General features: G+C 48.6%; 3 protein-coding genes across 10 annotated transcripts in view; 2 read left to right on the top strand and 1 right to left on the bottom strand.

Annotated features, from left to right (window-relative positions):
- The window catches only part of LOC136434107 (cyclin-dependent kinase-like 1), a 30,502-nt gene extending 26,723 nt beyond the window's left edge, over window positions 1-3,779 (top strand). For 2 of the 3 annotated variants that reach the window (XM_066426858.1, XM_066426857.1), the window contains one exon: window positions 271-3,779. In XM_066426858.1, the coding sequence (XP_066282955.1) occupies window positions 271-414 (144 nt within the window). In that variant the 3' untranslated portion in view covers window positions 415-3,779. The remainder of the gene's footprint in view (window positions 1-270) is intronic. The other variant, XR_010755703.1, reaches the window with a different exon arrangement.
- Window positions 3,780-4,714: 935 nt separating this feature from the next.
- Window positions 4,715-11,696, bottom strand: LOC136434106 (uncharacterized). Of its 2 annotated transcripts, XM_066426856.1 has the most exons (6): window positions 11,187-11,696; window positions 8,576-8,662; window positions 8,139-8,171; window positions 7,518-8,108; window positions 7,057-7,279; window positions 4,715-6,618 (listed from the first exon to the last, which is right to left on the bottom strand). In XM_066426856.1, the coding sequence occupies exons 1-6, from the start codon at window positions 11,470-11,472 to the stop codon at window positions 6,537-6,539; spliced, it is 1,302 nt and encodes a 433-aa protein (XP_066282953.1). In that variant the 5' UTR covers window positions 11,473-11,696; the 3' UTR covers window positions 4,715-6,536. The 2 variants fall into 2 exon arrangements, with proteins under 2 accessions (XP_066282953.1, XP_066282952.1); XM_066426855.1 differs by having other exon boundaries at window positions 7,518-8,171; window positions 11,187-11,694.
- Window positions 11,697-12,123: 427 nt separating this feature from the next.
- The window catches only part of LOC136434104 (tetratricopeptide repeat protein 28-like), a 17,784-nt gene continuing 8,828 nt past the window's right edge, over window positions 12,124-21,079 (top strand). For 2 of the 5 annotated variants that reach the window (XM_066426851.1, XM_066426846.1), the window contains exons 1-11: window positions 12,124-12,480; window positions 12,967-13,130; window positions 13,345-13,479; window positions 13,823-14,601; window positions 16,368-16,555; window positions 17,006-17,188; window positions 17,776-17,934; window positions 18,591-18,712; window positions 19,034-19,562; window positions 20,071-20,349; window positions 20,585-20,958. In XM_066426851.1, coding sequence (XP_066282948.1) covers window positions 12,237-12,480; window positions 12,967-13,130; window positions 13,345-13,479; window positions 13,823-14,601; window positions 16,368-16,555; window positions 17,006-17,188; window positions 17,776-17,934; window positions 18,591-18,712; window positions 19,034-19,562; window positions 20,071-20,349; window positions 20,585-20,958 — 3,156 coding nt within the window. In that variant the 5' untranslated portion in view covers window positions 12,124-12,236. The remainder of the gene's footprint in view (window positions 12,481-12,966; window positions 13,131-13,344; window positions 13,480-13,822; window positions 14,602-16,367; window positions 16,556-17,005; window positions 17,189-17,775; window positions 17,935-18,590; window positions 18,713-19,033; window positions 19,563-20,070; window positions 20,350-20,584; window positions 20,959-21,079) is intronic. The other 3 variants (XM_066426847.1, XM_066426850.1, XM_066426848.1) reach the window with 3 other exon arrangements.

Genomic DNA, 21,079 nt, shown 5'->3' with positions numbered 1-21,079 from the left:
CAAGATGACATCTCCATAGCCCTGCAGGCTGTTGCTGAATAAAACCACGACACAGGAGGCACGTGCCTTCCGGTGCTCTTCAGAAGCACGGTGAAATCTGGCCGTCCAAAGTTGTGCCCTGAAATGCTGAAAAGTGGCTTTCCCCAGAGTGACCAATGCTTGTGTACTGGTATAACAAGACTTAGTGGATGTTAACAAAGAACTACTGACCCTATGAAACTGTTCCCAATTGTTCATGTTTGTGATGCTGAGTTTCTCCTGTGTCCCCAGAACACGCTGCACCACCTGCCGCAGCTCACCGGCAACCCGCAGGCCAACGCCGCCTCGCCCGCGCCCGACCCCGCCAAGGGCCTCAACCTCAAGCCCAAGCACGGCAAGTTCGGCAAGTACGACGACCACCTGCCCAACATCTGACAATTACAGTCGCCATGGAGACAGGACAACTTCCGCTATCTGCACTGAGAACACCCGAGAGAAAAATATTAACATGAAAAATATAGCAACAGTTTACTACACATTACAGAGTTACACTTTGTAGCATAGCAACTACACCTTTACAGAGTAGTGCTGTGTAACATAGCAACTACACCTTTACAGAGTAGTGCTGTGTAACATAGCAACTACACCATTACAGAGTAGTGCTGTGTAACATAGCAACTACACCATTACAGAGTAGTGCTGTGTAACATAGCAACTACACCATTACAGAGTAGTGCTGTGTAACATAGCAACTAGTACCATTACAGAGTAGTGCTGTGTAACATAGCAACTACACCTTTACAGAGTAGTGCTGTGTAGCATAGCAACTACACCATTACAGAGTAGTGCTGTGTAACATAGCAACTACACCATTACAGAGTAGTGCTGTGTAACATAGCAACTACACCATTACAGAGTAGTGCTGTGTAACATAGCAACTACACCATTACAGAGTAGTGCTGTGTAACATAGCAACTACACCATTACAGAGTAGTGCTGTGTAACATAGCAACTACACCATTACAGAGTAGTGCTGTGTAACATAGCAACTACACCATTACAGAGTAGTGCTGTGTAACATAGCAACTACACCATTACAGAGTAGTGCTGTGTAGCATAGCAACTACACCATTACAGAGTAGTGCTGTGTAGCATAGCAACTACACCTTTACAGAGTAGTGCTGTGTAACATAGCAACTACACCATTACAGAGTAGTGCTGTGTAACATAGCAACTACACCATTACAGAGTAGTGCTGTGTAACATAGCAACTACACCATTACAGAGTAGTGCTGTGTAACATAGCAACTACACCATTACAGAGTAGTGCTGTGTAACATAGCAACTACACCATTACAGAGTAGTGCTGTGTAACATAGCAACTACACCATTACAGAGTAGTGCTGTGTAACATAGCAACTACACCATTACAGAGTAGTGCTGTGTAGCATATATAATATACACCATTACAGAGTAGCAAGTTATGATATGTTAGTTGTCATCAAAGGCAATATAAGCTTCCCTGTTTAGGTGGTGTAGAGTTGGAGAGAAGACTTTGTAGTGTTTAGAGTATGATACCTGCATGTAGCCTCCTTCCATGTAACACTGACTGTAGCCCCGCCCACATTACATACATGTAGCCTCTCCCCGGTACCTTCCATGTAACACTGACTGTAGCCCCGCCCACGTTACATACATGTAGCAGAACCTGGAGGCTGCAGTGTTGCAGTATTCCCTCCTCCCATGGAAATGTGCAAAGGTTTTCAGGGACGTATCGAGTTAGGCGCTCCGTGTGTTGGTGTGTTCTGTGTGAGGTAGTGGCAGACTTTCTGTCTTCTTGGCTTCCCAGCCTTCTCCGTGAGTCTGGCTGGCTTCCGAGCCTTCTCCGTGAGTCTGGCAGTTCAGGCATCTAAGGGAACAGAACCTTCCCTGGTCTGAACCAGAGTCACATGCGAATGAAAATGGTAAAAGTTTATTGTGTTACTAAAATATTATAAAAGTTCCCAGTAAGAAGAGAGATGCCTATTTTTGACTTGTGCAGCGGCCCGAGGTGAGTACAAACGGGTCGGCTCCACATCGTGAAGCTAGCGAACTGAAACATTCCATTTTCATTGGCAGGTCTGTAGTAAGTCGAGATTCCTTGTTAACTCCATAGTTTATTTGACCAATCACGTTTTGATATGTGACGGCTCTCTAGCAATAACCCGAACCTGTGTATAGGCGAAATGTTCTGATGTAGGTGTCTAATCTAAACAAACGTACACAGAAATAAGGAATATATTGATTCTCCTGTAGTGTATATTTGCTGGTAGGAGCAGCCCTTACTTGATAGATGTAATAATTTGAGTGTTTTTTAAGAAGGTACAGAGATATGTCTTATTTTAGTTGTGTCGATTGTCAGATGAAACGTAAAAACCAGCCCCTGTGCCTTTGTAAATAATAGCAAACTCTTCCCAGGCTGGTCTGGCTCAGGTCTCTGCCAGTAGTTCAGTGCAATGTACGGATGTCGGACGGGGACATTTCTGGTTACCCAGCGGAGGCCTGGGCCTGACGCAGCTCCTCTAGACATGCGGTTGGTGATGACAGGATGTGACGTATACTTCACACCTGCACTCCTGCCTTAGTTACAGCTCCTCTAGACATGCGGTTGGTGATGACAGGATGTGACGTATACTTCACACCTGCACTCCCAGCTTAGTTACAGCTCCTCTAGACATGCGGTTGGTGATGACAGGATGTGACGTATACTTCACACCTGCACTCCCAGCTTAGTTACAGCTCCTCTAGACATGCGGTTGGTGATGACAGGATGTGACGTATACTTCACACCTGCACTCCCAGCTTAGTTACAGCTCCTCTAGACATGCGGTTGGTGATGACGGGATGTGACGTATACTTCACACCTGCACTCCCACCTTAGTTACAGCTCCTCTTTACGTGCGGTTGGTGATGACAGGATGTGACGTATACTTCACACCTGCACTCCCACCTTAGTTACAGCTCCTCTTTACATGCGGTTGGTGATGACAGGATGTGACATATACTTCACACCTGCACTCCCACCTTAGTTACCGCTGTGTGCAGGACGTCCCAGACTGGCCTGGTGTCATGTAACACGAGTACCATCCACCATGCTGGGTGGTCAAGCCTGGAAGCTGCCAGGTTCATGTGCATTTGTATGTCTAATTACCGAATTATGAGTACAAATTGTTCCCATGCAAATGTATAGACTTGAGTCACTTGACTCCTCCAGATTCGACCATCCAGCGTTGTGACTGACGTTATATGAAAACATCTTAATATCTGCTCACAAAAAAATATCAACTTGCGAAGTACTCATCACATAGACTGCAGAACATTAATTTTGTGATGCCTCTGTGCAAGATGCATTCCTGACTTATGTGACTTACATTCCCGTTCTCTTCATTGCTAGTCGTCTGCTCGGTACTGTTAAGCGTAGAGCTGTACATAGCCGCTGCAGTGTGATGTAATCCCAGGAAAACCTGAAGTAGAGATGCTTCTCAGGGCACCTGCCGCCCTTTTGTTGTCAGCCAAAGTAGACGATTGGCCGTTGTACAGACGTTACGCTGGAGATCTAGCCGTGCTTTGTGTAGAGTTTACCCTGATGTGATGATATTATTTTCCAGAGAAAAGTTATTGTACCTCAGAAGAGCAGTTGTGCTGTCGTGCCGTGTCCGTGAGAGAAAATAACGCTTATCAGCAAAATAAACTAGATGGCTTGTAAATTAATGTGACAGTCCTTCGTTTTGCAGATCTAATAAATGTTGAGTAACGAGAAAGTTGTGTGGCTCATTCTTAGTCAGAAGTCCAGCAGTTTTGGGACCTTTGAAACCCAAAGCTGCCTTTGGTTGGTCTCATACCACAGTTCAGGGAGAGGGGCGCTGTTATATCACAGTGAGAATTAACACAGTGATCAGTAGGGGTGAAATACACATTTCAAAATGGACTGGCTGTTTCAGGACATCTTGTCCAAAATGGGCAACTTCCAATCATGTTTAGAAGCTGATGGTTTGGCGCAGGACCCTTCAAATCTGTGGGGAGGTCTGAAATGTTCTCTGCATCCTTAGCCTGGGTAGCTGTGTTAGCTTCAGTTCGGTCACACAAAACCTCCTTGATCACACCTAATCGAATGAACACGGCCGTTGGAGCAATCCTGTGGCAGCTAACACGGCTGAAATCTGCATCCCAGACTCCCCAATCTATCAACAAGGACTATAATGATGCATCTGAGATAGATGAGGGTCGAGGTTCAGAGTCCCCAAGATTGAATTTTGCCTCCCCCTTTGATGACCCAACAGACAAGCTCACACAACTGCTTGCATCCTGGGGATTACAGAAGCTTTTATGACAACAAAATTGTTGTGCTGTCTGCTACAAACTACAAATGAACCTTAAGATTCTACTTACAATGTAGGCTTAAACATGCGTATCTAATATCAGATTTCTGCCAGCAAGTGTTTGAATGTGTAAATGCAAAGTTTGTGTGTTGAATGTTGGTTGAAATGATGTAATCCTTGTGTGACGTAAGAAGTTTTTAATGCATGAAAGTGTGAGGTCAGAGGTCGTCTATTGGAGTGGCTGGTCAGTTTGGCAGGAGGTGAGGCATGAGTCACATGACTGGAACTTGACTCCTGCCAGCAATATATACAGCATTTGAGTGCAGCATATTCCCATCATCTGATAATGTATGATTGTATGAGAATATATGAGAGTATTGAGTCATTAACCTTTTATTGCATATGATAATACTGAGATAAAAAGTATGCATGTAAGACAATCTTGCCTACAGCATGTGCGAGAGAGTACTGACAAATATAAAACACTATAATAACATATATAACTATAACAACACCTGTAAAAATAGCAGACTCAAATTCAAATACAGCCACACCATGCTGTCCAGAGAAAAATGGAGAATTGGATAAAATTTGGCACATAGGTATTAAGCAATGTCAAAATATTACTTGCACAAAATACTAATTATTTCACTATGGCCCAAGAACTGATTTATCATATTTCATTCTGAGCATGTGCAAGAGAATACTGACGAAACAAACTAACAGCATAACATATACAAGTATACTTAGACCCCAGGTCCTGAGAAAAGTACCAGCCTCAAATTCAAACATGAGGCAACACCAGGCAGTCCAGGGAAAAAATGGAAAATCAAACTAAATATGGCACATAATACATCATCATCATTAAGGCACATAATCTATACATGGCAAAAAAAATCACTTGCACCAAAACATTTTTGTGTGCCCAACATAAACCTTAGGCCACAGCAAGTAATTTTTTATGGATGACATCAGCACGCTCATTAATTTTCGCCTGATTTCGAAATAAAAAAGGAGAAATTTCATTGCCCTGTGACGGTGGTCAACATGCCAAAAATTGGCAAATATGTCGTAAACGTTGACAGTCTAAGGTGTTTCATTGCATATGAATACCCAGTGTAGTTCATGCCCATGATGGTATAATAACAAGCTGTTTTCTGCATTTGTTCTAGCAAGGACATGATATAAATAATGGGGGGGGGGGTCTAGTTAATTGAGCTCTATGCACAAGGTGTTTCATCGCATATGAATACCCAGTGTAGTTGCTTCAGATGATGGTACAACAAGCTCTTTTCTGCATTTATTGTAGTTAGTCTATTGAGATGTACAAATGTATACACATCTACAAGGACATGTTTACTGTTGAATCAAGGAGGTTTTATATTGTATATGAATGAATACAGGACTAATACATTGGTTGAATACAGGACTAAAAGACCTGTTGGTCATGATATTATATCTCGTCGCCTCAATTCTTGTTTAACAAGAATTATGATCTCAAAATGTGAAAATATAGGAATCTTGTTTTTTTTTGGCCCGCCTTGTTTTTTTTCGCCCTATCTCATTAATTTTGGAGTCTGTGGAGGATGTCATCCATAAAATTTACTTGCTGTGGCCTTACAGACCGGTCGTACAAATTATTTCATACTAATTATTTCACTACCAGGCAAATAATGATTTCATCATATTTTGTTCTAAGCGCTGTACAAGCCTTTTGCCACTTTGCACTGGTAATAGTGATAGGCAGCAGGTTGAAGACTTATTGAGAACAGAAATACATGAATGTGTAACACAAGGGTCAGTGTCCTTTATAGCAGCACGGATCTAACACGTCTTGTTGCTGCTAGTTATGGATTTACTTGGAAGACAAGCAAAAATATTGACTGACATAAACCTCAGCTCCACAAGCCTTAGTCAGTTTCACCCAAAAGGAGTTCATTCCATTTTCCAGGATAAACCCACCCCCCCCCCTTATTTCCTTAGACCGGGGAGTGACAACCGTCCTTTAGCTGTCTACCGACGTCACAGCTGCTTTTCCAGGAGATACAGTACATGAGTTACATGGAATTACAATCAACATAAACTGAAAACATAAAATTACAGTGACAAACAATGATTTCAAACTGTAACAAAGTGTCAGACATTGCATCATTAATTCAGCCACAGAGTCCAAACTTCAGCCGTTCCGACAGGTTGCTGCTAGTCCGGGACTGCCCTCGGGCGCTTGGACATCAGCGGTTTGACTGGAGCGCTGGACACTTCTACCCTCGGGGCGTCAGTTCTGAAACCAGACAAAACAGGAAACCTCCAGGTACAGGCTACTGCACTACTGTAACAACTAAGGAGAAACTCATCAATATATTTCTTCAGACTAACATTGCTGAAAATGTTCTGAGCTGATCAGTATCGTCCCTACAAGGAAATTAAGTTTCATAGTCAAGCAACCAGCTTCATGTACCAATCTAATAAAAATGAAGACTCAACTTGAAGTTTTCTGAGGTAGATGACCTTCCCTACTAACGCAGCTGCCCCAATGTCGGCAGGGAAAGACAGATGGTGTTTGTGAATAGCTTGGTCGTGTTGGTACATTTTGTAGGTCCCTGTAAGCACTGATGATGACAGCCGAGCCGCCTTGAAAACATTGGCAGGTAAGGATATTCACTTGTATTGATTTCTAATCCAATTTTGTACTTCGCGACCTGACGTAAATTTTCGGTACCTTGCGACGAGGCGTAAGATCATGATGACCTGAGCCTCCTCATCTCTCTCCATCTCTCCCTCCACCTGCTCAAACTCCTGCCGGCTGACCCCCTGCAGAGCCGTTGCCCCTGACGACCAGTTCAGGGGTGTGTCGCTGCGGAACGGCTCATCTTCGTCCTGACTGGAGGAGTCGCTGCTGGCCGTGTCGTCCCCGGCAACCGTGTCCCCTCCGCGGTACGGGTCTGGGGAGGGATCGATGGGAAATCTGTTACTGATCCTCGCCCTTGTCAATTTCCACCAGTGAAAAGGAGCAGTGCTGGAATACACACACACACACTGGCAGAGCTCAAGCTGTCTTTACTTTATTTACTTGCACTGATGTTGATGTAAGGTCCGCCAACATCATCATTATATATGTGTCGGCCCTACGCCCGGTTACTGACATGTATGCGCACTATAACCTATAGTAAGATTTTGTACCTTTAACCGCAGTCCTCTCTTCTCTCCTCTTCTCCGGGGTGAAGGTGACCTGGACCAGTCCATTCTCCTCCTCCCCCCTCCTGATGCCCGCCTCGGCCGGAGCCATCCTGGTGCTGAAGAAGGTGAAGCACATCTGCTCGTCCTCCGGCCGTTCCAACTCCACCTCCTGACGGGGGTCCAGGCGCCACGTGCCCACCTCCTTCCCATCGATGGCCAGCTGGGCGTCGCACGGGCGGGGGTGGGTGTTGGTCAGCCGGATGCGGTAGGAGGAGCCGTGGTCCATCTCCACAAACTCCTCCCCATCTATCTCGTAGTGCTTCCCCCCCACAATCCCCACCCGGTACCCGCCGGTCTCCAGGTAGTTCTGGGCTTTTGGCGGGAATCTCTGCTCCTTTATCCGCACTGCTGTCTGCCTTTTATCTCCCGGGGCATGCTGGGACGTGTCACCACCTCCTGGTGCATGCTGGGCCATGTTGTCCCCTCCTGGTGCATGCTGGGCCGTGTTGCCCCCTCCTGGTGCATGCTGGGCCGTGTTGTCCCCTCCTGGTGCATGCTGGGCCGTGTTGCCCCCTCCTGGTGCATGCTGGGCCGTGTTGCCCCCTGTGTGATGTCTGGTGACTGACTCCGGCTGGCCTCTTGGTCCGTCTGTAGCAACTGGTATATAACAATGTGGTATCAGTAAGCAATCCCTCATATATCACAGCTACATGTAAAAACAAATTTCAAAAACCACTCAAGATTCTTTGGATGGTGACAGTACTAGTATACTCATTTCATTTACCTGGTAGGTCTTACAGCTTTTCTAGACCTTTTAATTGAAAATAAACCATGATTGTATTGTGCACGTGTGAATCCCAATTTGCCACATACATGTACATGTAGTGTTTGTTCTGCAACACCTGTTCTATAGTGCCGATTCTAGAGTGCCAGTTCTAGAGTGCCAATTCTAGAGTGCCGGTTCTGCAATACCTGTTCTATGGCGACGGTTCTCTATTGACGGTTCTGCAATGCCTGTTCTATGGCGACGGTTCTGCAATGCCTGTTCTATGTTACCTCACCTGTCATGGGTAAGCCGTTGAAGAGGGTCTGGCAGGAGAGAGAATGTGGCTCGGACTGAACGCTGGTGGGCAGGTGGAAGGACTTCCCTGGGGCACAAATTGCAACAATACAATTGTGGTAAGGATTTATGTAATCATCCAAACCTTGATGCATTTCTTTGTGTCTACATGATACAATACTGACACAAAACATACCGATGATATTACATATATATTCTTTTTTGGCAACATCAGAAATAGCACGTTTAAGTTGCAGATTATTAATCGTTCAGCTGCTGTTGATATTCATTAAATGCATTAATTCATTCATTCCTTTATTGTTACTTTCCTTCATTTATGCAGCATTGTATTTGCCTAACACTAGAATCCCACCAAACCCGAGGGGTGGGTACCAGTACAAAAAATTCAGGTCCTGTCCAGGTCCAGAGGGTCAGACTGGTCCAGGTCCGGTATCGGTTGTGTAACGGCACCGGTACCCACCCCTACAACAGACTAAGGGACAGTCTTACCCTCCTCCTGCAAGGGCGGCTGTGAGTAAACATGGCCGACAGGTGGGGCAGAGGCACATGTCTGCTGGGCACTCTGGCACTGGGTGGGGGGTGGGCTCCAGCTGGACTGGCACTGGGCGGGGGGTGGGCTCCAGCTTGACTGGCACTGGGTGGGGGGTTGGGTGGACTGGCACTGGGTGGGGGGTTGGGTGGACTGGCACTGAGTGGGGGGTTGGGTGGACTGGCACTGAGTGGGGGGTGGGCTCCAGCTGGACTGGCACTGGGCGGGGGGTTGGGTGGACTGGCACTGGGTGGGGGTGGGGTGCCAGACTGGAACAGGGTGGGGGGTTGGCTGGACTGGCACTGGGTTGGGGTGGGGTGCACTGGCACTGGCAGACACAGCATTCACAGATCCTGAAGGAAAATTTTGAATGGTATTACTGTAAAGGATTTAACTTACTATAAGTCTATCAAGGAGGTTTTATCAATCGAGTCTATCAAGGCTTCAGTCTAATAACAGATTTCTATGCACGGGGGATAAATAAGGAAAAATGCAGTCATTCAGGACCATGCAGCTAGTGATTTGAAGATGTTACATATATACCTCCATGAAATATTCATGGCCTTTGCAGATTTATTTTTATTTTTATTTTTTTATCTATATCAAGTTTATTCAATTCAATTCAAAACAAATCGTACAAAGGCAGGGATTAGCTGACGCCTCCCTGAATTGTGTTCCGATTTTTACAAGTGTTCATTTTAAAATCAGTACAGTTTCATATAAAATATACCATTTACAATTACACATTCATATCAAAACCAAAACGGGCCAGCCGTGGGTCAGGCATTTTCATTATAGAGTCTTATGGCGCAGTACAGGAATGACTTGTTTAGTCGCTGAGTCCTGGCTGATGGCAGCGTGTAAGTGTTTCTGTTTCTCAGCTGTCTGCCTGTAGCAGTTTGTTTGCTTCATCTTGTCTCATTCAAAGCCATCTGCCACAAAAATGAAGACCATAACATGTCCAGGACAAAAGACCTAAAAAACAGATATTCTGCTGCAGCACCAAGGTCACACACTTGGAGGCCCAAAATTGACCTTGACCTTCAAATGACAAGCTCCTACCCACATACGAAATACCATTACAATCCATCCGGAGGTGCACCCACGGCTGGTATTGCTCTTGACCCAGTTTTCCTCTAGGAAATTCCATTAGAGCATTAACCCTCATGCATAGCCTTGCGGCCCAGAAAGGGTTACTAAAAGCTAGCCTGGCAGGGTAGCCAGGACTGGTAGACAGCCCAGCCTTTTTCACAAACCCCACACCTTTTCTGTTGTTTTATTACTTTTTTATATTTGCATAATCTATGCTTGGCCATGTACACCTTTAACTGATTCACACATGTCACAATGTTGACGGTACAATCATTTACCACTTAGATGAATTATGGCACTTTTGCATTAATTATGCAAATTTGGAATTTATTTGCATAATTGGTAACGTTATCTATTGATGTTCCACCTGCCATAGAATACATATGTTGCATGTATTTTAGTTGTTCTATAATGGAAAAACACTGCAAATATAGATTTTCTTCATTAATTATGCAAATTAACTCCCAATTTGCAGAATTCAGACTTCATTGTGTACATCTCTGTCTAAGCTATATGCATACTAAATATCATGGAAATCCATCATTCCTTTCTTCAGTTATTCTCCTTGGAAGATTTTGACAAAACTGCCCCTTCAGTTCCATATCAAGCTGCTAGGGGGCCCAAAACTACACCACTTCTTCCTTACATCACAAGCTATCTGCTGCAATGAAAGACCCCAGCACGTCCGGGTCAAAAGATAGAAAAAAGGGAAGCTCTGCTGCAGTACCAAGGTCCTATACCAGGGGGCCCAAAATTGACCTTGACCAAACACCTACCCACATACCAAATATCATCATAATCCATCCAGAGGTTCTTGAGTTATGCTGACTACAATAGTCCGGAAACACAAACTGACTACAATAGTCCGGAAACACGAACACACAAACAGACACAGAAACACACACAGATACGCCAAAAACCAATATCTCCAGTTTTCATGGAGATATAAAAAATGAGAAACAGGTTTTACCTCTCCTTTCATTTTCATATTCCTCTACTCGCCTGACCAGGTCCTTCCTGTGCAGTTTGTCCAGCAGGTCCGTCAGTAGGTCCGTCCGTCCGTCCGTCAGCAGCCCGGCCGTCTCCAGGTGCGCCCACAGGTCCAGACACGACTGCGCCTCCTCGCGCCGCCTCTCGCCGACATGGTCCCTCAGCAGGTGCTTCATGTCGCGCAGGTCCCGGGCGGAGATCTGCTCGGACAGGCGCAGCAGCAGCGCGCGGAACGGGCTGATAGTCGGACGGTCCGAGCCGCTCATGTCGCCGGGCTGATCCGCGGACGCGAGGATGTACTTAGACGACTCTAGTTTCTGTATCTGTATCCGCGGAGACTTGTACCTGTATCTATATAACCGTTATAACCGCTCTTCGTAACACCAGCATATGCCAAGTTCAGGCGTGTACAGAATAACACCGAAAGTGAAAAGTGGGCGCAGAACACAGTTAAACCTTCCGCGACCCATGGTACTTCCGGGTTCTTTCATAAAGCAGTCCGACAAAAAAACTCCTCAAAACGATTCCAACAGGAGACGACAAGGTTGGACGCGAATTCAGCTGTATAGAAAGGGTTAATATTTGATAATTCTATATGTAACATTTCGATAGTCCGGCAAGTTCTGTGATGTATTCTTGCGCAATTCCGGGAGAACAGGTAGCAGTGAACTTTAGACCCACATGACGTCATCGTCTTCTTAAAAAAGTCACTTCCTCATTTTGAAAAGTTTACTTTCGAAAGGAAATTAAATATTCATCATCACATACTTCAACGATTTCGTCAACAAACGTAAAGTCGCTGCACTAATCTGGAATTATGAGTCAATATGGGCCAATAATACTGAAATCAAACGCTGGGAAAAAATACCAAGAGTGACGGTAGGGATTCCCCTATGACATACATGTAATCTAACGTCAACACTGGAAATCCCGGGAACTTCACAGCTGCAGAAGTAGTCATACCCCGGCCGTTGCAATACGTAACGTTACATCCGATAATACTTTCGATCAGGGCAATTGAGCGTTGTCTATGTACCTTGGTGCTGTCTTAGTGTCCCTTTTTCTGGCAGCGTGCACGGTTTTAGTGTCATACCGCGTTGCCTGGGAGACTTCCCCGCCGGTCGGAACGCACCCGTCCCGACAGAACATGGAGGACCTGCCCGTGGACGGGGCGACTCTCGCGCTGGTCCGCGGGAAGATGGAAGAGATCGAGTCACACCTGCAGGACCTGAGAAACGCTCCGGGCGGCGCCTGGGCTCCAACTCAGGGAACAGGTGGGCAGTTTTAGAAGCACCCACCATTTGGCGCCATGGCTTACACTAACCATTCTGTCACAATCTTATTACCATATGATGTAGTATGAACACTGACCCGGACTGGATGTCTGGTGCATACCATCTCGTACACAGCAAGTCAAGAAACTTCATATGATCTTCCCTCCAATTAACTTTCACTTTCGCTAAATTCATTCAAAAACTGCTCAGACTGCTAGCAGGTTGCACTGCCATTATGGTGGTTACTGTATAACAGTTACATGTAATGAATGACTCAGGCAGTATATGCTGTATTTCTGTATTCTGTTGGGTTAGTATCGTACATAGAGAGACAAGCGTCTTGCACTACTCTTAGTCTTGGGAAGAAGAGATGACAGGCTTTATTCTGTGCACTATGGGCTATGGACTGTTCCGTTTGGTAGAAGGGGTGTGTTCCTTTATCTTGGCGTCTGGTAACAGGATCCTCTGGCTTGTTCTCTTCTTCAGCAGCAGAAAACCTGCAGGAAATCCAAGGGCTGATGGGAAGGAACCTTCCGTTGGCATCGCGTCTTGTGGACAGCATCTTGGAGGATGAAGCGATGGATGCAGCACATGTGAGTTTCATACGAACAAGAGCAAACCTTCAAGAGCTTTCCTGCATCATATCGCAGGTACGTAATGGACAAGGGAAAACCTACTCAGCCTGACACCCAGAGTCTCTCCCACAGACACACCCCTTTCACCCAACCCCTGTGGTGTGGCCGTACCCAGGCTTGAGCATAGATGTAACATTACGCACAGAGACAAACACTCAGATAAAGATAGATATAGATAACACAACATGGTGTTCTTACATCTTTTGTGGTCATCCCCTTCATCAAATAGAGACTGGCATACCTACATCTGAAGCTAGAGATCGTCATGGCAACAGGGCCAGTGGAGGATGGACTGGCAGCTGCCAATCAAGCGTATCTCCTAGCAACCACTCACTCCAGCATTCCACTGAGAGCACTGTTCCAGGTGAGGCCGGAGCATTTCATGGGAAACAGATTTGTGGACAAAGAAAGCAGGATCCACTAGACCCAAGATGTTTTTTTTTTAAACGAATGTCGGGGACCTTATCCTATTTGTTTGCTTCAGTTCTTTGCATGAATGTGGTGAGTGAGCTAGACCGATTCATAACGTTTATTGGCACCAGTAATAAACTTTCATTTGGTAGACACTCAGTGGTTCATTCCATGGTTATAGGAACTGAGCAGGCCTCATGTCACCATACACACCTCAGGTAGGGACATAAATAAAACCCTTTATCACAAATCTGGCATACAGCGCTGGTTATTAATCAGGACCCTCCCTGCCGCAGGCCTGCCTGGATGCTGGTGACGCCCATCGAGTCCGCGGACTCCTGGACAAGGCCAGACATTTCTACAGCCAGGCGAGGGACGTGGCAGCTCAGATAGATCCTACGGACAGCCAGGCGAGGGACGTGGCAGCTCAGATAGATCCTACGGACAGCCAGGCGAGGGACGTGGCAGCTCAGATAGATCCTACGGACAGCCAGGCGAGGGACGTGGCAGCTCAGATAGATCCTACGGACAGCCAGGCGAGGGACGTGGCAGCTCAGATAGATCCTACGGACAGCCAGGCGAGGGACGTGGCAGCTCAGATAGATCCTACGGACAGCCAGGCGAGGGACGTGGCAGCTCAGATAGATCCTACGGACAGCCAGGCGAGGGACGTGGCAGCTCAGATAGATCCTACGGACAGCCAGGCGAGGGACGTGGCAGCTCAGATAGATCCTACGGACAGCCAGGCGAGGGACGTGGCAGCTCAGATAGATCCTACGGACAGCCAGGCGAGGGACGTGGCAGCTCAGATAGATCCTACGGACAGCCAGGCGAGGGACGTGGCAGCTCAGATAGATCCTACGGACAGCCAGGCGAGGGACGTGGCAGCTCAAATGGACCCAGCCGCGGACCCTGCGGAGGCTGCCGTGCTGGCGGAGATCCACCTGGGCATGCTGCAGCTGGCCAGCGGGCACCTGAACACGGCCATCCGGGACAGCTTCCTCCCGCTGCTGGGGCAGAACATGGGGCAGCACAACAGGGGACGGCTGCTGCAACACCTGGGGAACGCTTACAGGTGAGCAGTAGTACAGGTGAGCAGGACAACAGGTGAGCAGCACAACAGGGGACGGCTGCTGCAACACCTGGGGAACGCTTACAGGTGAGCAGGACAACAGGTGAGCAGGACAACAGGTGAGCAGCACAACAGGGGGCGGCTGCTACAACACCTGGGGAACGCTTACAGGTGAGCAGGACAACAGGTGAGCAGGACAACAGGTGAGCAGGACAACAGGTGAGCAGGACAACAGGTGAGCAGGACAACAGGGGGCTGCTGCTGCAACACCTAGGGAATGCTTACAGGTGAGCAGGACAACAGGTGAGCAGGACAACAGGTGAGCAGGACAACAGGTGAGCAGTAGTACAGGTGAGCAGGACAACAGGTGAGCAGCACAACAGGGGCTGCTGCTGCAACACCTGGGGAACGCTTACAGGTGAGCAGGACAACAGGTGAGCAGCACAACAGGGGCTGCTGCTGCAACACCTGGGGAACGCTTACAGGTGAGAAGGACAACAGGTGAGCAGGACAACAGGTGAGCAGGACAACAGGTGAGCAGGACAACAGGTGAGCAGGACAACAGGGGGCGGCTGCTGCAACACCTGGGGAACGCTTACAGGTGAGCAGGACAACAGGTGAGCAGGACAACAGGGGCTGCTGCTGCAACACCTGGGGAACGCTTACAGGTGAGCAGGACAACAGGTGAGCAGGACAACAGGGGCTGCTGCTGCAACACCTGGGGAACGCTTACAGGTGAGCAGGACAACAGGTGAGCAGCACAACAGGGGCTGCTGCTGCAACACCTGGGGAACGCTTACAGGTGAGCAGGACAACAGGTGAGCAGCACAACAGGGGCTGCTGCTGCAACACCTGGGGAACGCTTACAGGTGAGCAGGACAACAGGTGAGCAGGACAACAGGGGCTGCTGCTGCAACACCTGGGGAACGCTTACAGGTGAGCAGCACAACAGGGGCTGCTGCTGCAACACCTGGGGAACGCTTACAGGTGAGCAGGACAACAGGTGAGCAGGACAACAGGGGCTGCTGCTGCAACACCTGGGGAACACTTACAGGTGAGCAGTAGTACAGGTGAGCAGGACAACAGGTGAGCAGCACAACAGGGGCTGCTGCTGCAACACCTGGGGAACACTTACAGGTGAGCAGTAGTACAGGTGAGCAGGACAACAGGTGAGCAGCACAACAGGGGCTGCTGCTGCAACACCTGGGGAACACTTACAGGTGAGCAGTAGTACAGGTGAGCAGGACAACAGGTGAGCAGCACAACAGGGGGCGGCTGCTGCAACACCTGGGGAACACTTTCAGGTGAGCTGTAGTACAGGTGAGCAGGACAACAGGTGAGCAGCACAACAGGGGGCGGCTGCTGCAACACCTGGGGAACACTTACAGGTGAGCAGGGCAACAGGTGAGCAGGACCACAGGTGATCATGAGAACAGGTGAGTTAGGACCACAGGTAAGGCCAGGCAACAGGTGAGGAAGGGCCACAGGTGAGCAGGACAACATGGTTGGGTAGTACAACAGGTGAGGTATTACAACAGGTGAGCTGGGGTAAGGGTACAGGTAAGAGTAGTTTGTGTTATCAGGTAGTTTATGCCAGTGTGTTCTTCAGTACATAGCAACACTTCATATCCCTGGGCGCGATACCTACACCGGGTTTTGCCCAGTACCGTATATAGATAGATATAGAACACTTGTAGGTCTCCTCTGAGACAAGGTTGAGAACACACATTCTGTAATTTGTATTCTGTTTGATTTTTTCATCTCCACAGGTCTGCCGCGGACTGGGGGCCTGCGAAGGACCACCTGAGAGAGGCTGTTTCCATGGCAACGGAGATGGGAGATGAGATTGAGGCAGCCGGTCGTCATGGCGACCTGGGAAACGTGTACCGGTCGGAGGGTCGGACCGCGGAGGCACTCCAGGAGCAGGAGAAACAGTACAGCTTCGCGTTACAGAGAGGTGGAGTCACGTACTGATCCTGAAGGGACAGTTAAACGCGAGCTTTAGCGAAATAGCAATGTGACATAGAGCTAAGCATTTGCCACAGGATTAGGCATTATAACAGACTTGTGTTTTTCTTCACCAATAACCTAAAATTCTAGTTTCTGAAGACGCCAAAACAGAGAGTATTAGACATCTTGTTTGCAGACAGAGAACACTTAAGGGGGTGCTGGTTCCTTACTTTTCAATAGACTTTATAGTATTAAGCACACACACAAAAAAAAAACTAACATAGATATATGACAGACACAAAGTTTAAGATACTTGTTCTCCCAATGGTGACATGTGATTTGATTTGTATATCCTCCTGCAATGTTGAATGTTAAATTCAAACGTTGATTGTACAGAAATTTATGATTTGGCCGACCAGATTTCATCCAACAACTATTCCACTGTTCCTTCTGTCAGGTGACCTGAGTGGCCTGTGCACAGCCTGCTTCAACAAAGGGTTCACCTTCTACTCCATGCAGCCTGCTCCAGACTACCCGCAGGCCCTGCTGTTCCTCACTCTGCAGCTGGCCCTGGCCAGGCGTCTGGGGGACCCGGGCATGCAGGGCAAGGCGCTCAACTGTCTGGGGAAGGTCTACACAGGTCTGTAGGATTATCTCTTATCTAAACCTAACCCTAACCTCACACTACAGCAGGCCAGGCGTCTGGGGAAGGTCTACACAGGTCTGTAGGATTATCACTTATCTAAACCTAACCCTAACCTCACACTACAGCAGGCCAGGCGTCTGGGGGAGGCACATATAGGTCCGCAGGAAATTTTATCTTCATATATATATAGCTACGGCCGCGTGGCGCGTTGGATACACCCGATCCCTCGATCTTGGAAGTTAAGCAACGCGCGGTCCGGACAGTGCTTGGATGGGGGACCAACCAAGGACGTCCGGATTGCTGTAGCCTCACGAAGCTTTCCACGAAATCGTCTTCCGGGAGGGACGTAAAACGGGGGTCCCGTGCTCGAGGAGGTGCCTCGAACACGTTAAACAGCCTCATTACCCTACACATTGGGTACCTGCCTGTGGCACTGGCTGCAAATACACCTGATATTATTATTATATAAACATCTTCTGATCCTTGCAGCTTGCTGTACAGAATATCATTACAAAATGATAGCTTTGAATTTGAAATCACACGTTGTGACCATCACTCACTGTCCCATATTTTGCTTGCAGGGATGCAGCAGCCAGATCAAGCCGTCGTTCTGCTGAAACAAACCATCGCGCTGCACCACAGCACAGGGAACGTGGCAGGGGAGGGCATGGCGCACGGGAACCTGGGCACAGCTTACAGGGATCTGGGTAGGCACATGGGCACAGCTTACAGGGATCTGGGTAGGCACAGCTTACAGGGATCTGGGTAGGCACAGCTTACAGGGATCTGGGTAGGCACAGCTTACAGGCATCTGGGTAGGCACTGTGAGCTTACAGGGATCTGGGTAGGCACTGTGAGCTTACAGGGATCTGGGTAGGCACAGCTTACAGGCATCTGGGTAGGCACTGTGAGCTTACAGGGATCTGGGTAGGCACAGCTTACAGGGATCTGGGTAGGTACAGCTTACAGGGATCTGGGTAGGTACAGCTTACAGGGATCTGGGTAGGCACTGTGAGCTTACAGGGATCTGGGTAGGCACAGCTTACAGGCATCTGGGTAGGCACTGTGAGCTTACAGGGATCTGGGTAGGCACAGCTTACAGGGATCTGGGTAGGTACAGCTTACAGGGATCTGGGTAGGTACAGCTTACAGGGATCTGGGTAGGCACTGTGAGCTTGCAGGGATCTGGGTAGGCGCACGGGAACCTGGGAACAGATTACAGGGATCTGGGTAGGCACGTGGGAACTCGAGCCCACTGAAAGAAACCTTGGGAGGAAGTGTTTTGTAATGAAATACCAAATGATAAAGTTGGGATAATTGCACATTTTACTGTATTGAGGGAAGGAGGTCAATATCTATTAGTAAGTGTGTCTTCCCCTTGGTTTGTGCCCCTCAGGTCGGTATGAAGAGGCGGTTGTGAACCACCAGACGTACCTGCAGAACGCAGACAGCCGGGACGACGTGGGCGGGGTCGCCATCATGCAGAGGGAACTGGCTCTGGACCACCTCTTCAGCAAGGTTTGTGTCATTAACCCTCCCATTGTTGCCTGATCCATGTAACAAATACAAGCTTGCTGCCAAAAGACTACCTCGGCAGGCTGAAGGTTAACAGCACCAGCTACCTCAGCTTGGACTGTCTGTTCTGTGCCTGGCAGACCTCTGTTGTCTGGCTGGTATAATGTTACTAAGCTTTTCTTTGTTCAATATTACAGGATGATGCAATGGCTGAAAGAGCTAACCTGTTGTTGTTTATGACAGTCCCACCTGTGTTGTTGTTTATGACAGTCCCACCTGTCTTGTTAAACTCAGGTTTAATTATTTTCCCTTGCTTTCCTACAGGATTATGCGATGGCTGAAAGATGCATTCGGGATGCTGTCGTGACCCTGGAGCGGATCCGGGGCAGGCTCGGTCCGGAGGACTCGTCCCGCATCGCGCACAACGAGAAGAACCAGGCGGACGCCTACAACATCCTGCAGCACATCCTGGCTCTGCAGGGGAACTCCCAGGATGCACTGGTAATGGCGGAGAGGGGGAGGGGTCGCGCCCTTGCAGACCTCATGAGGGCCAAGGTCGACCGAATGGGGGAGCGGGAGGCCCCAATCATCGACAGCATCGCTGACATCACAGCCCTGGCAGCGGAACTGCACAGCAGCATCGTGTTCTACTCCCTGGTGACGGAACAGGGTCCCTACAGCGTGGGTGAGAGGTGGGTGTACTGCTGGGTGGTGGACCCAGGGGACGGGAAGGTGACCTTCACCAGGACGCCGCTGCAGGGAGACCCGGTCCAGGTGGAGCGAGGAGAGCTGGACCAGGGCTACTACAACACCCTGCTGCGGTCCATGGGCGACTTGTCAGTAGAGGAACCAGGTAATGTAGAATGGGCATGTCTTTGTTTTACACCTGGTCACACCAAATGACTACCCTACCCCTAATGGCCTCTAATGGGGCTGCAGTGAGGGCAGTCATTCGGTGGTCTCTTACATTGTACATTGAAGACTTGAATCAGGTACTGAAGTAAAACATTTGATGTTTGCCACATCAGTGACATTGTAGCACGGTGACAAGATCTTTAGCAAAAGTTGCTGGGTCCGGACGCTTTTAGCAATGTGACATCATGAAGTCAGAACCTAAAGTGTTGTCTCCTGCTCATTAGCATTGCGCAGTAATTTTGTTAAACCATAATTCATAACATAGCGTTATTCCTTAAAATCTTATCTTCTGCATCTTCTAAATTTGATGATGTCATCATGTGCACAGACAGCAGGAAAAGGGTCCCGTAAATCTGGACATCGACGCGTGTATATACGATTCACGTTTTTTACCTAGGAAAGTTCATCTGTTTGCTTGTTTGTTTGTTTGTTTGTTTCTTCTTTAGAACCAAGCCAAGACAGCGATGAGAACACAAGTGACAGCCAGGAGACGTCAGACGACTCGGATGAAGACGACCTTGACCGTGTCCCTGCCCTGAAGGTGAAGCCGACTCCGTCCACACAGCAGCCTCAGGAACAGCGGTGGGAGACACAGCAGGCCCGGGAACGCCGGTGGGAGACACAGCTACGTGCTGATTACGACTTGCTAATCAAACCCATTGAGAAGTTTCTCCCGACACCGGATGGACGGGAGGCAGCACCGAAGATAACCTTCATTCCCCATGGTGAGTAATATATACAGGCTCAGTTCCGAATGTTGTCAAATCAACACCTTCCTTCAACTCTGTCAAATACCGGTAAGTCAGTTTTCACCAACATTTGGTGAAATCAAGCGACTTTTTTTTTGTGCTTGAAATATTCCATAATAAGTGCTGTAAGCTGCAAACTAAGCTTCAAAACCAGCAATTTACCAAAAAAAAGAGTAATAATAACAGCATGCCGTTCTGTTTCCCCCTGCAGGCTTCCTGTTCAGCGTGCCGTTCTGTGCCCTGGTGGCTACGGACGGGGACCACCTGGTGCAGAAGTACTCCGTCTCCATGGCGCCGTCTGTTCAGGTGCTTCAGCTGTCCCACCGGCAGCTGCAGACCCACCGGCGCTCCCGGCCGGGGGCCAGCGTCCTGGCCGTGGGGAACCCGGCCCCCGACCCCGCGCGCCGGCTGCCGCCCCTGAGGGAGGCGGGGAAGGAGGCCGAGCTGGCGTACCGGGGCCTGGGGGAGACCGGGCTGTGGCTCACGGGCGGCAACGCCACCAAGGACTGTGTGCGGGACGAGATGCCTCGCCACACCGTCCTGCACTTTGCAGCACACGCCAGCCATACGGGCTGCCACGATCAGGTACTGCTCAGGAACAGGCCAGCTACACAGGTACAGGTACAGCTGTTTGCTTAGGGAACAGCTCAGAAACACGCCAGCCATACGGGCTGCCACGATCAGGTACGGCTCAGGAACAGGCCAG

The sequence above is a fragment of the Branchiostoma lanceolatum genome, chromosome 4 (genome assembly GCF_035083965.1).
Source record: "Branchiostoma lanceolatum isolate klBraLanc5 chromosome 4, klBraLanc5.hap2, whole genome shotgun sequence".
Classification (NCBI taxonomy): Eukaryota; Metazoa; Chordata; class Leptocardii; order Amphioxiformes; family Branchiostomatidae; genus Branchiostoma; species Branchiostoma lanceolatum.
This window is presented reverse-complemented; position numbering and strand designations above follow the sequence as displayed.

Excerpts from the sequence above, each read along its gene's own strand:
- LOC136434106 (XM_066426855.1), bottom strand. The coding sequence starts at position 11,472 with ATGAGCGGCTCGGACCGTCCGACTATCAGCCCGTTCCGCGCGCTGCTG. Across the intron at positions 8,663-11,186 it reads ATATGAAAATGAAAGGAGAG|GGAAGTCCTTCCACCTGCCC; the intron begins GTAAAACCTGTT and ends TTTGTGCCCCAG. Across the intron at positions 6,619-7,056 it reads ATCTTACGCCTCGTCGCAAG|AACTGACGCCCCGAGGGTAG; the intron begins GTACCGAAAATT and ends GTCTGGTTTCAG.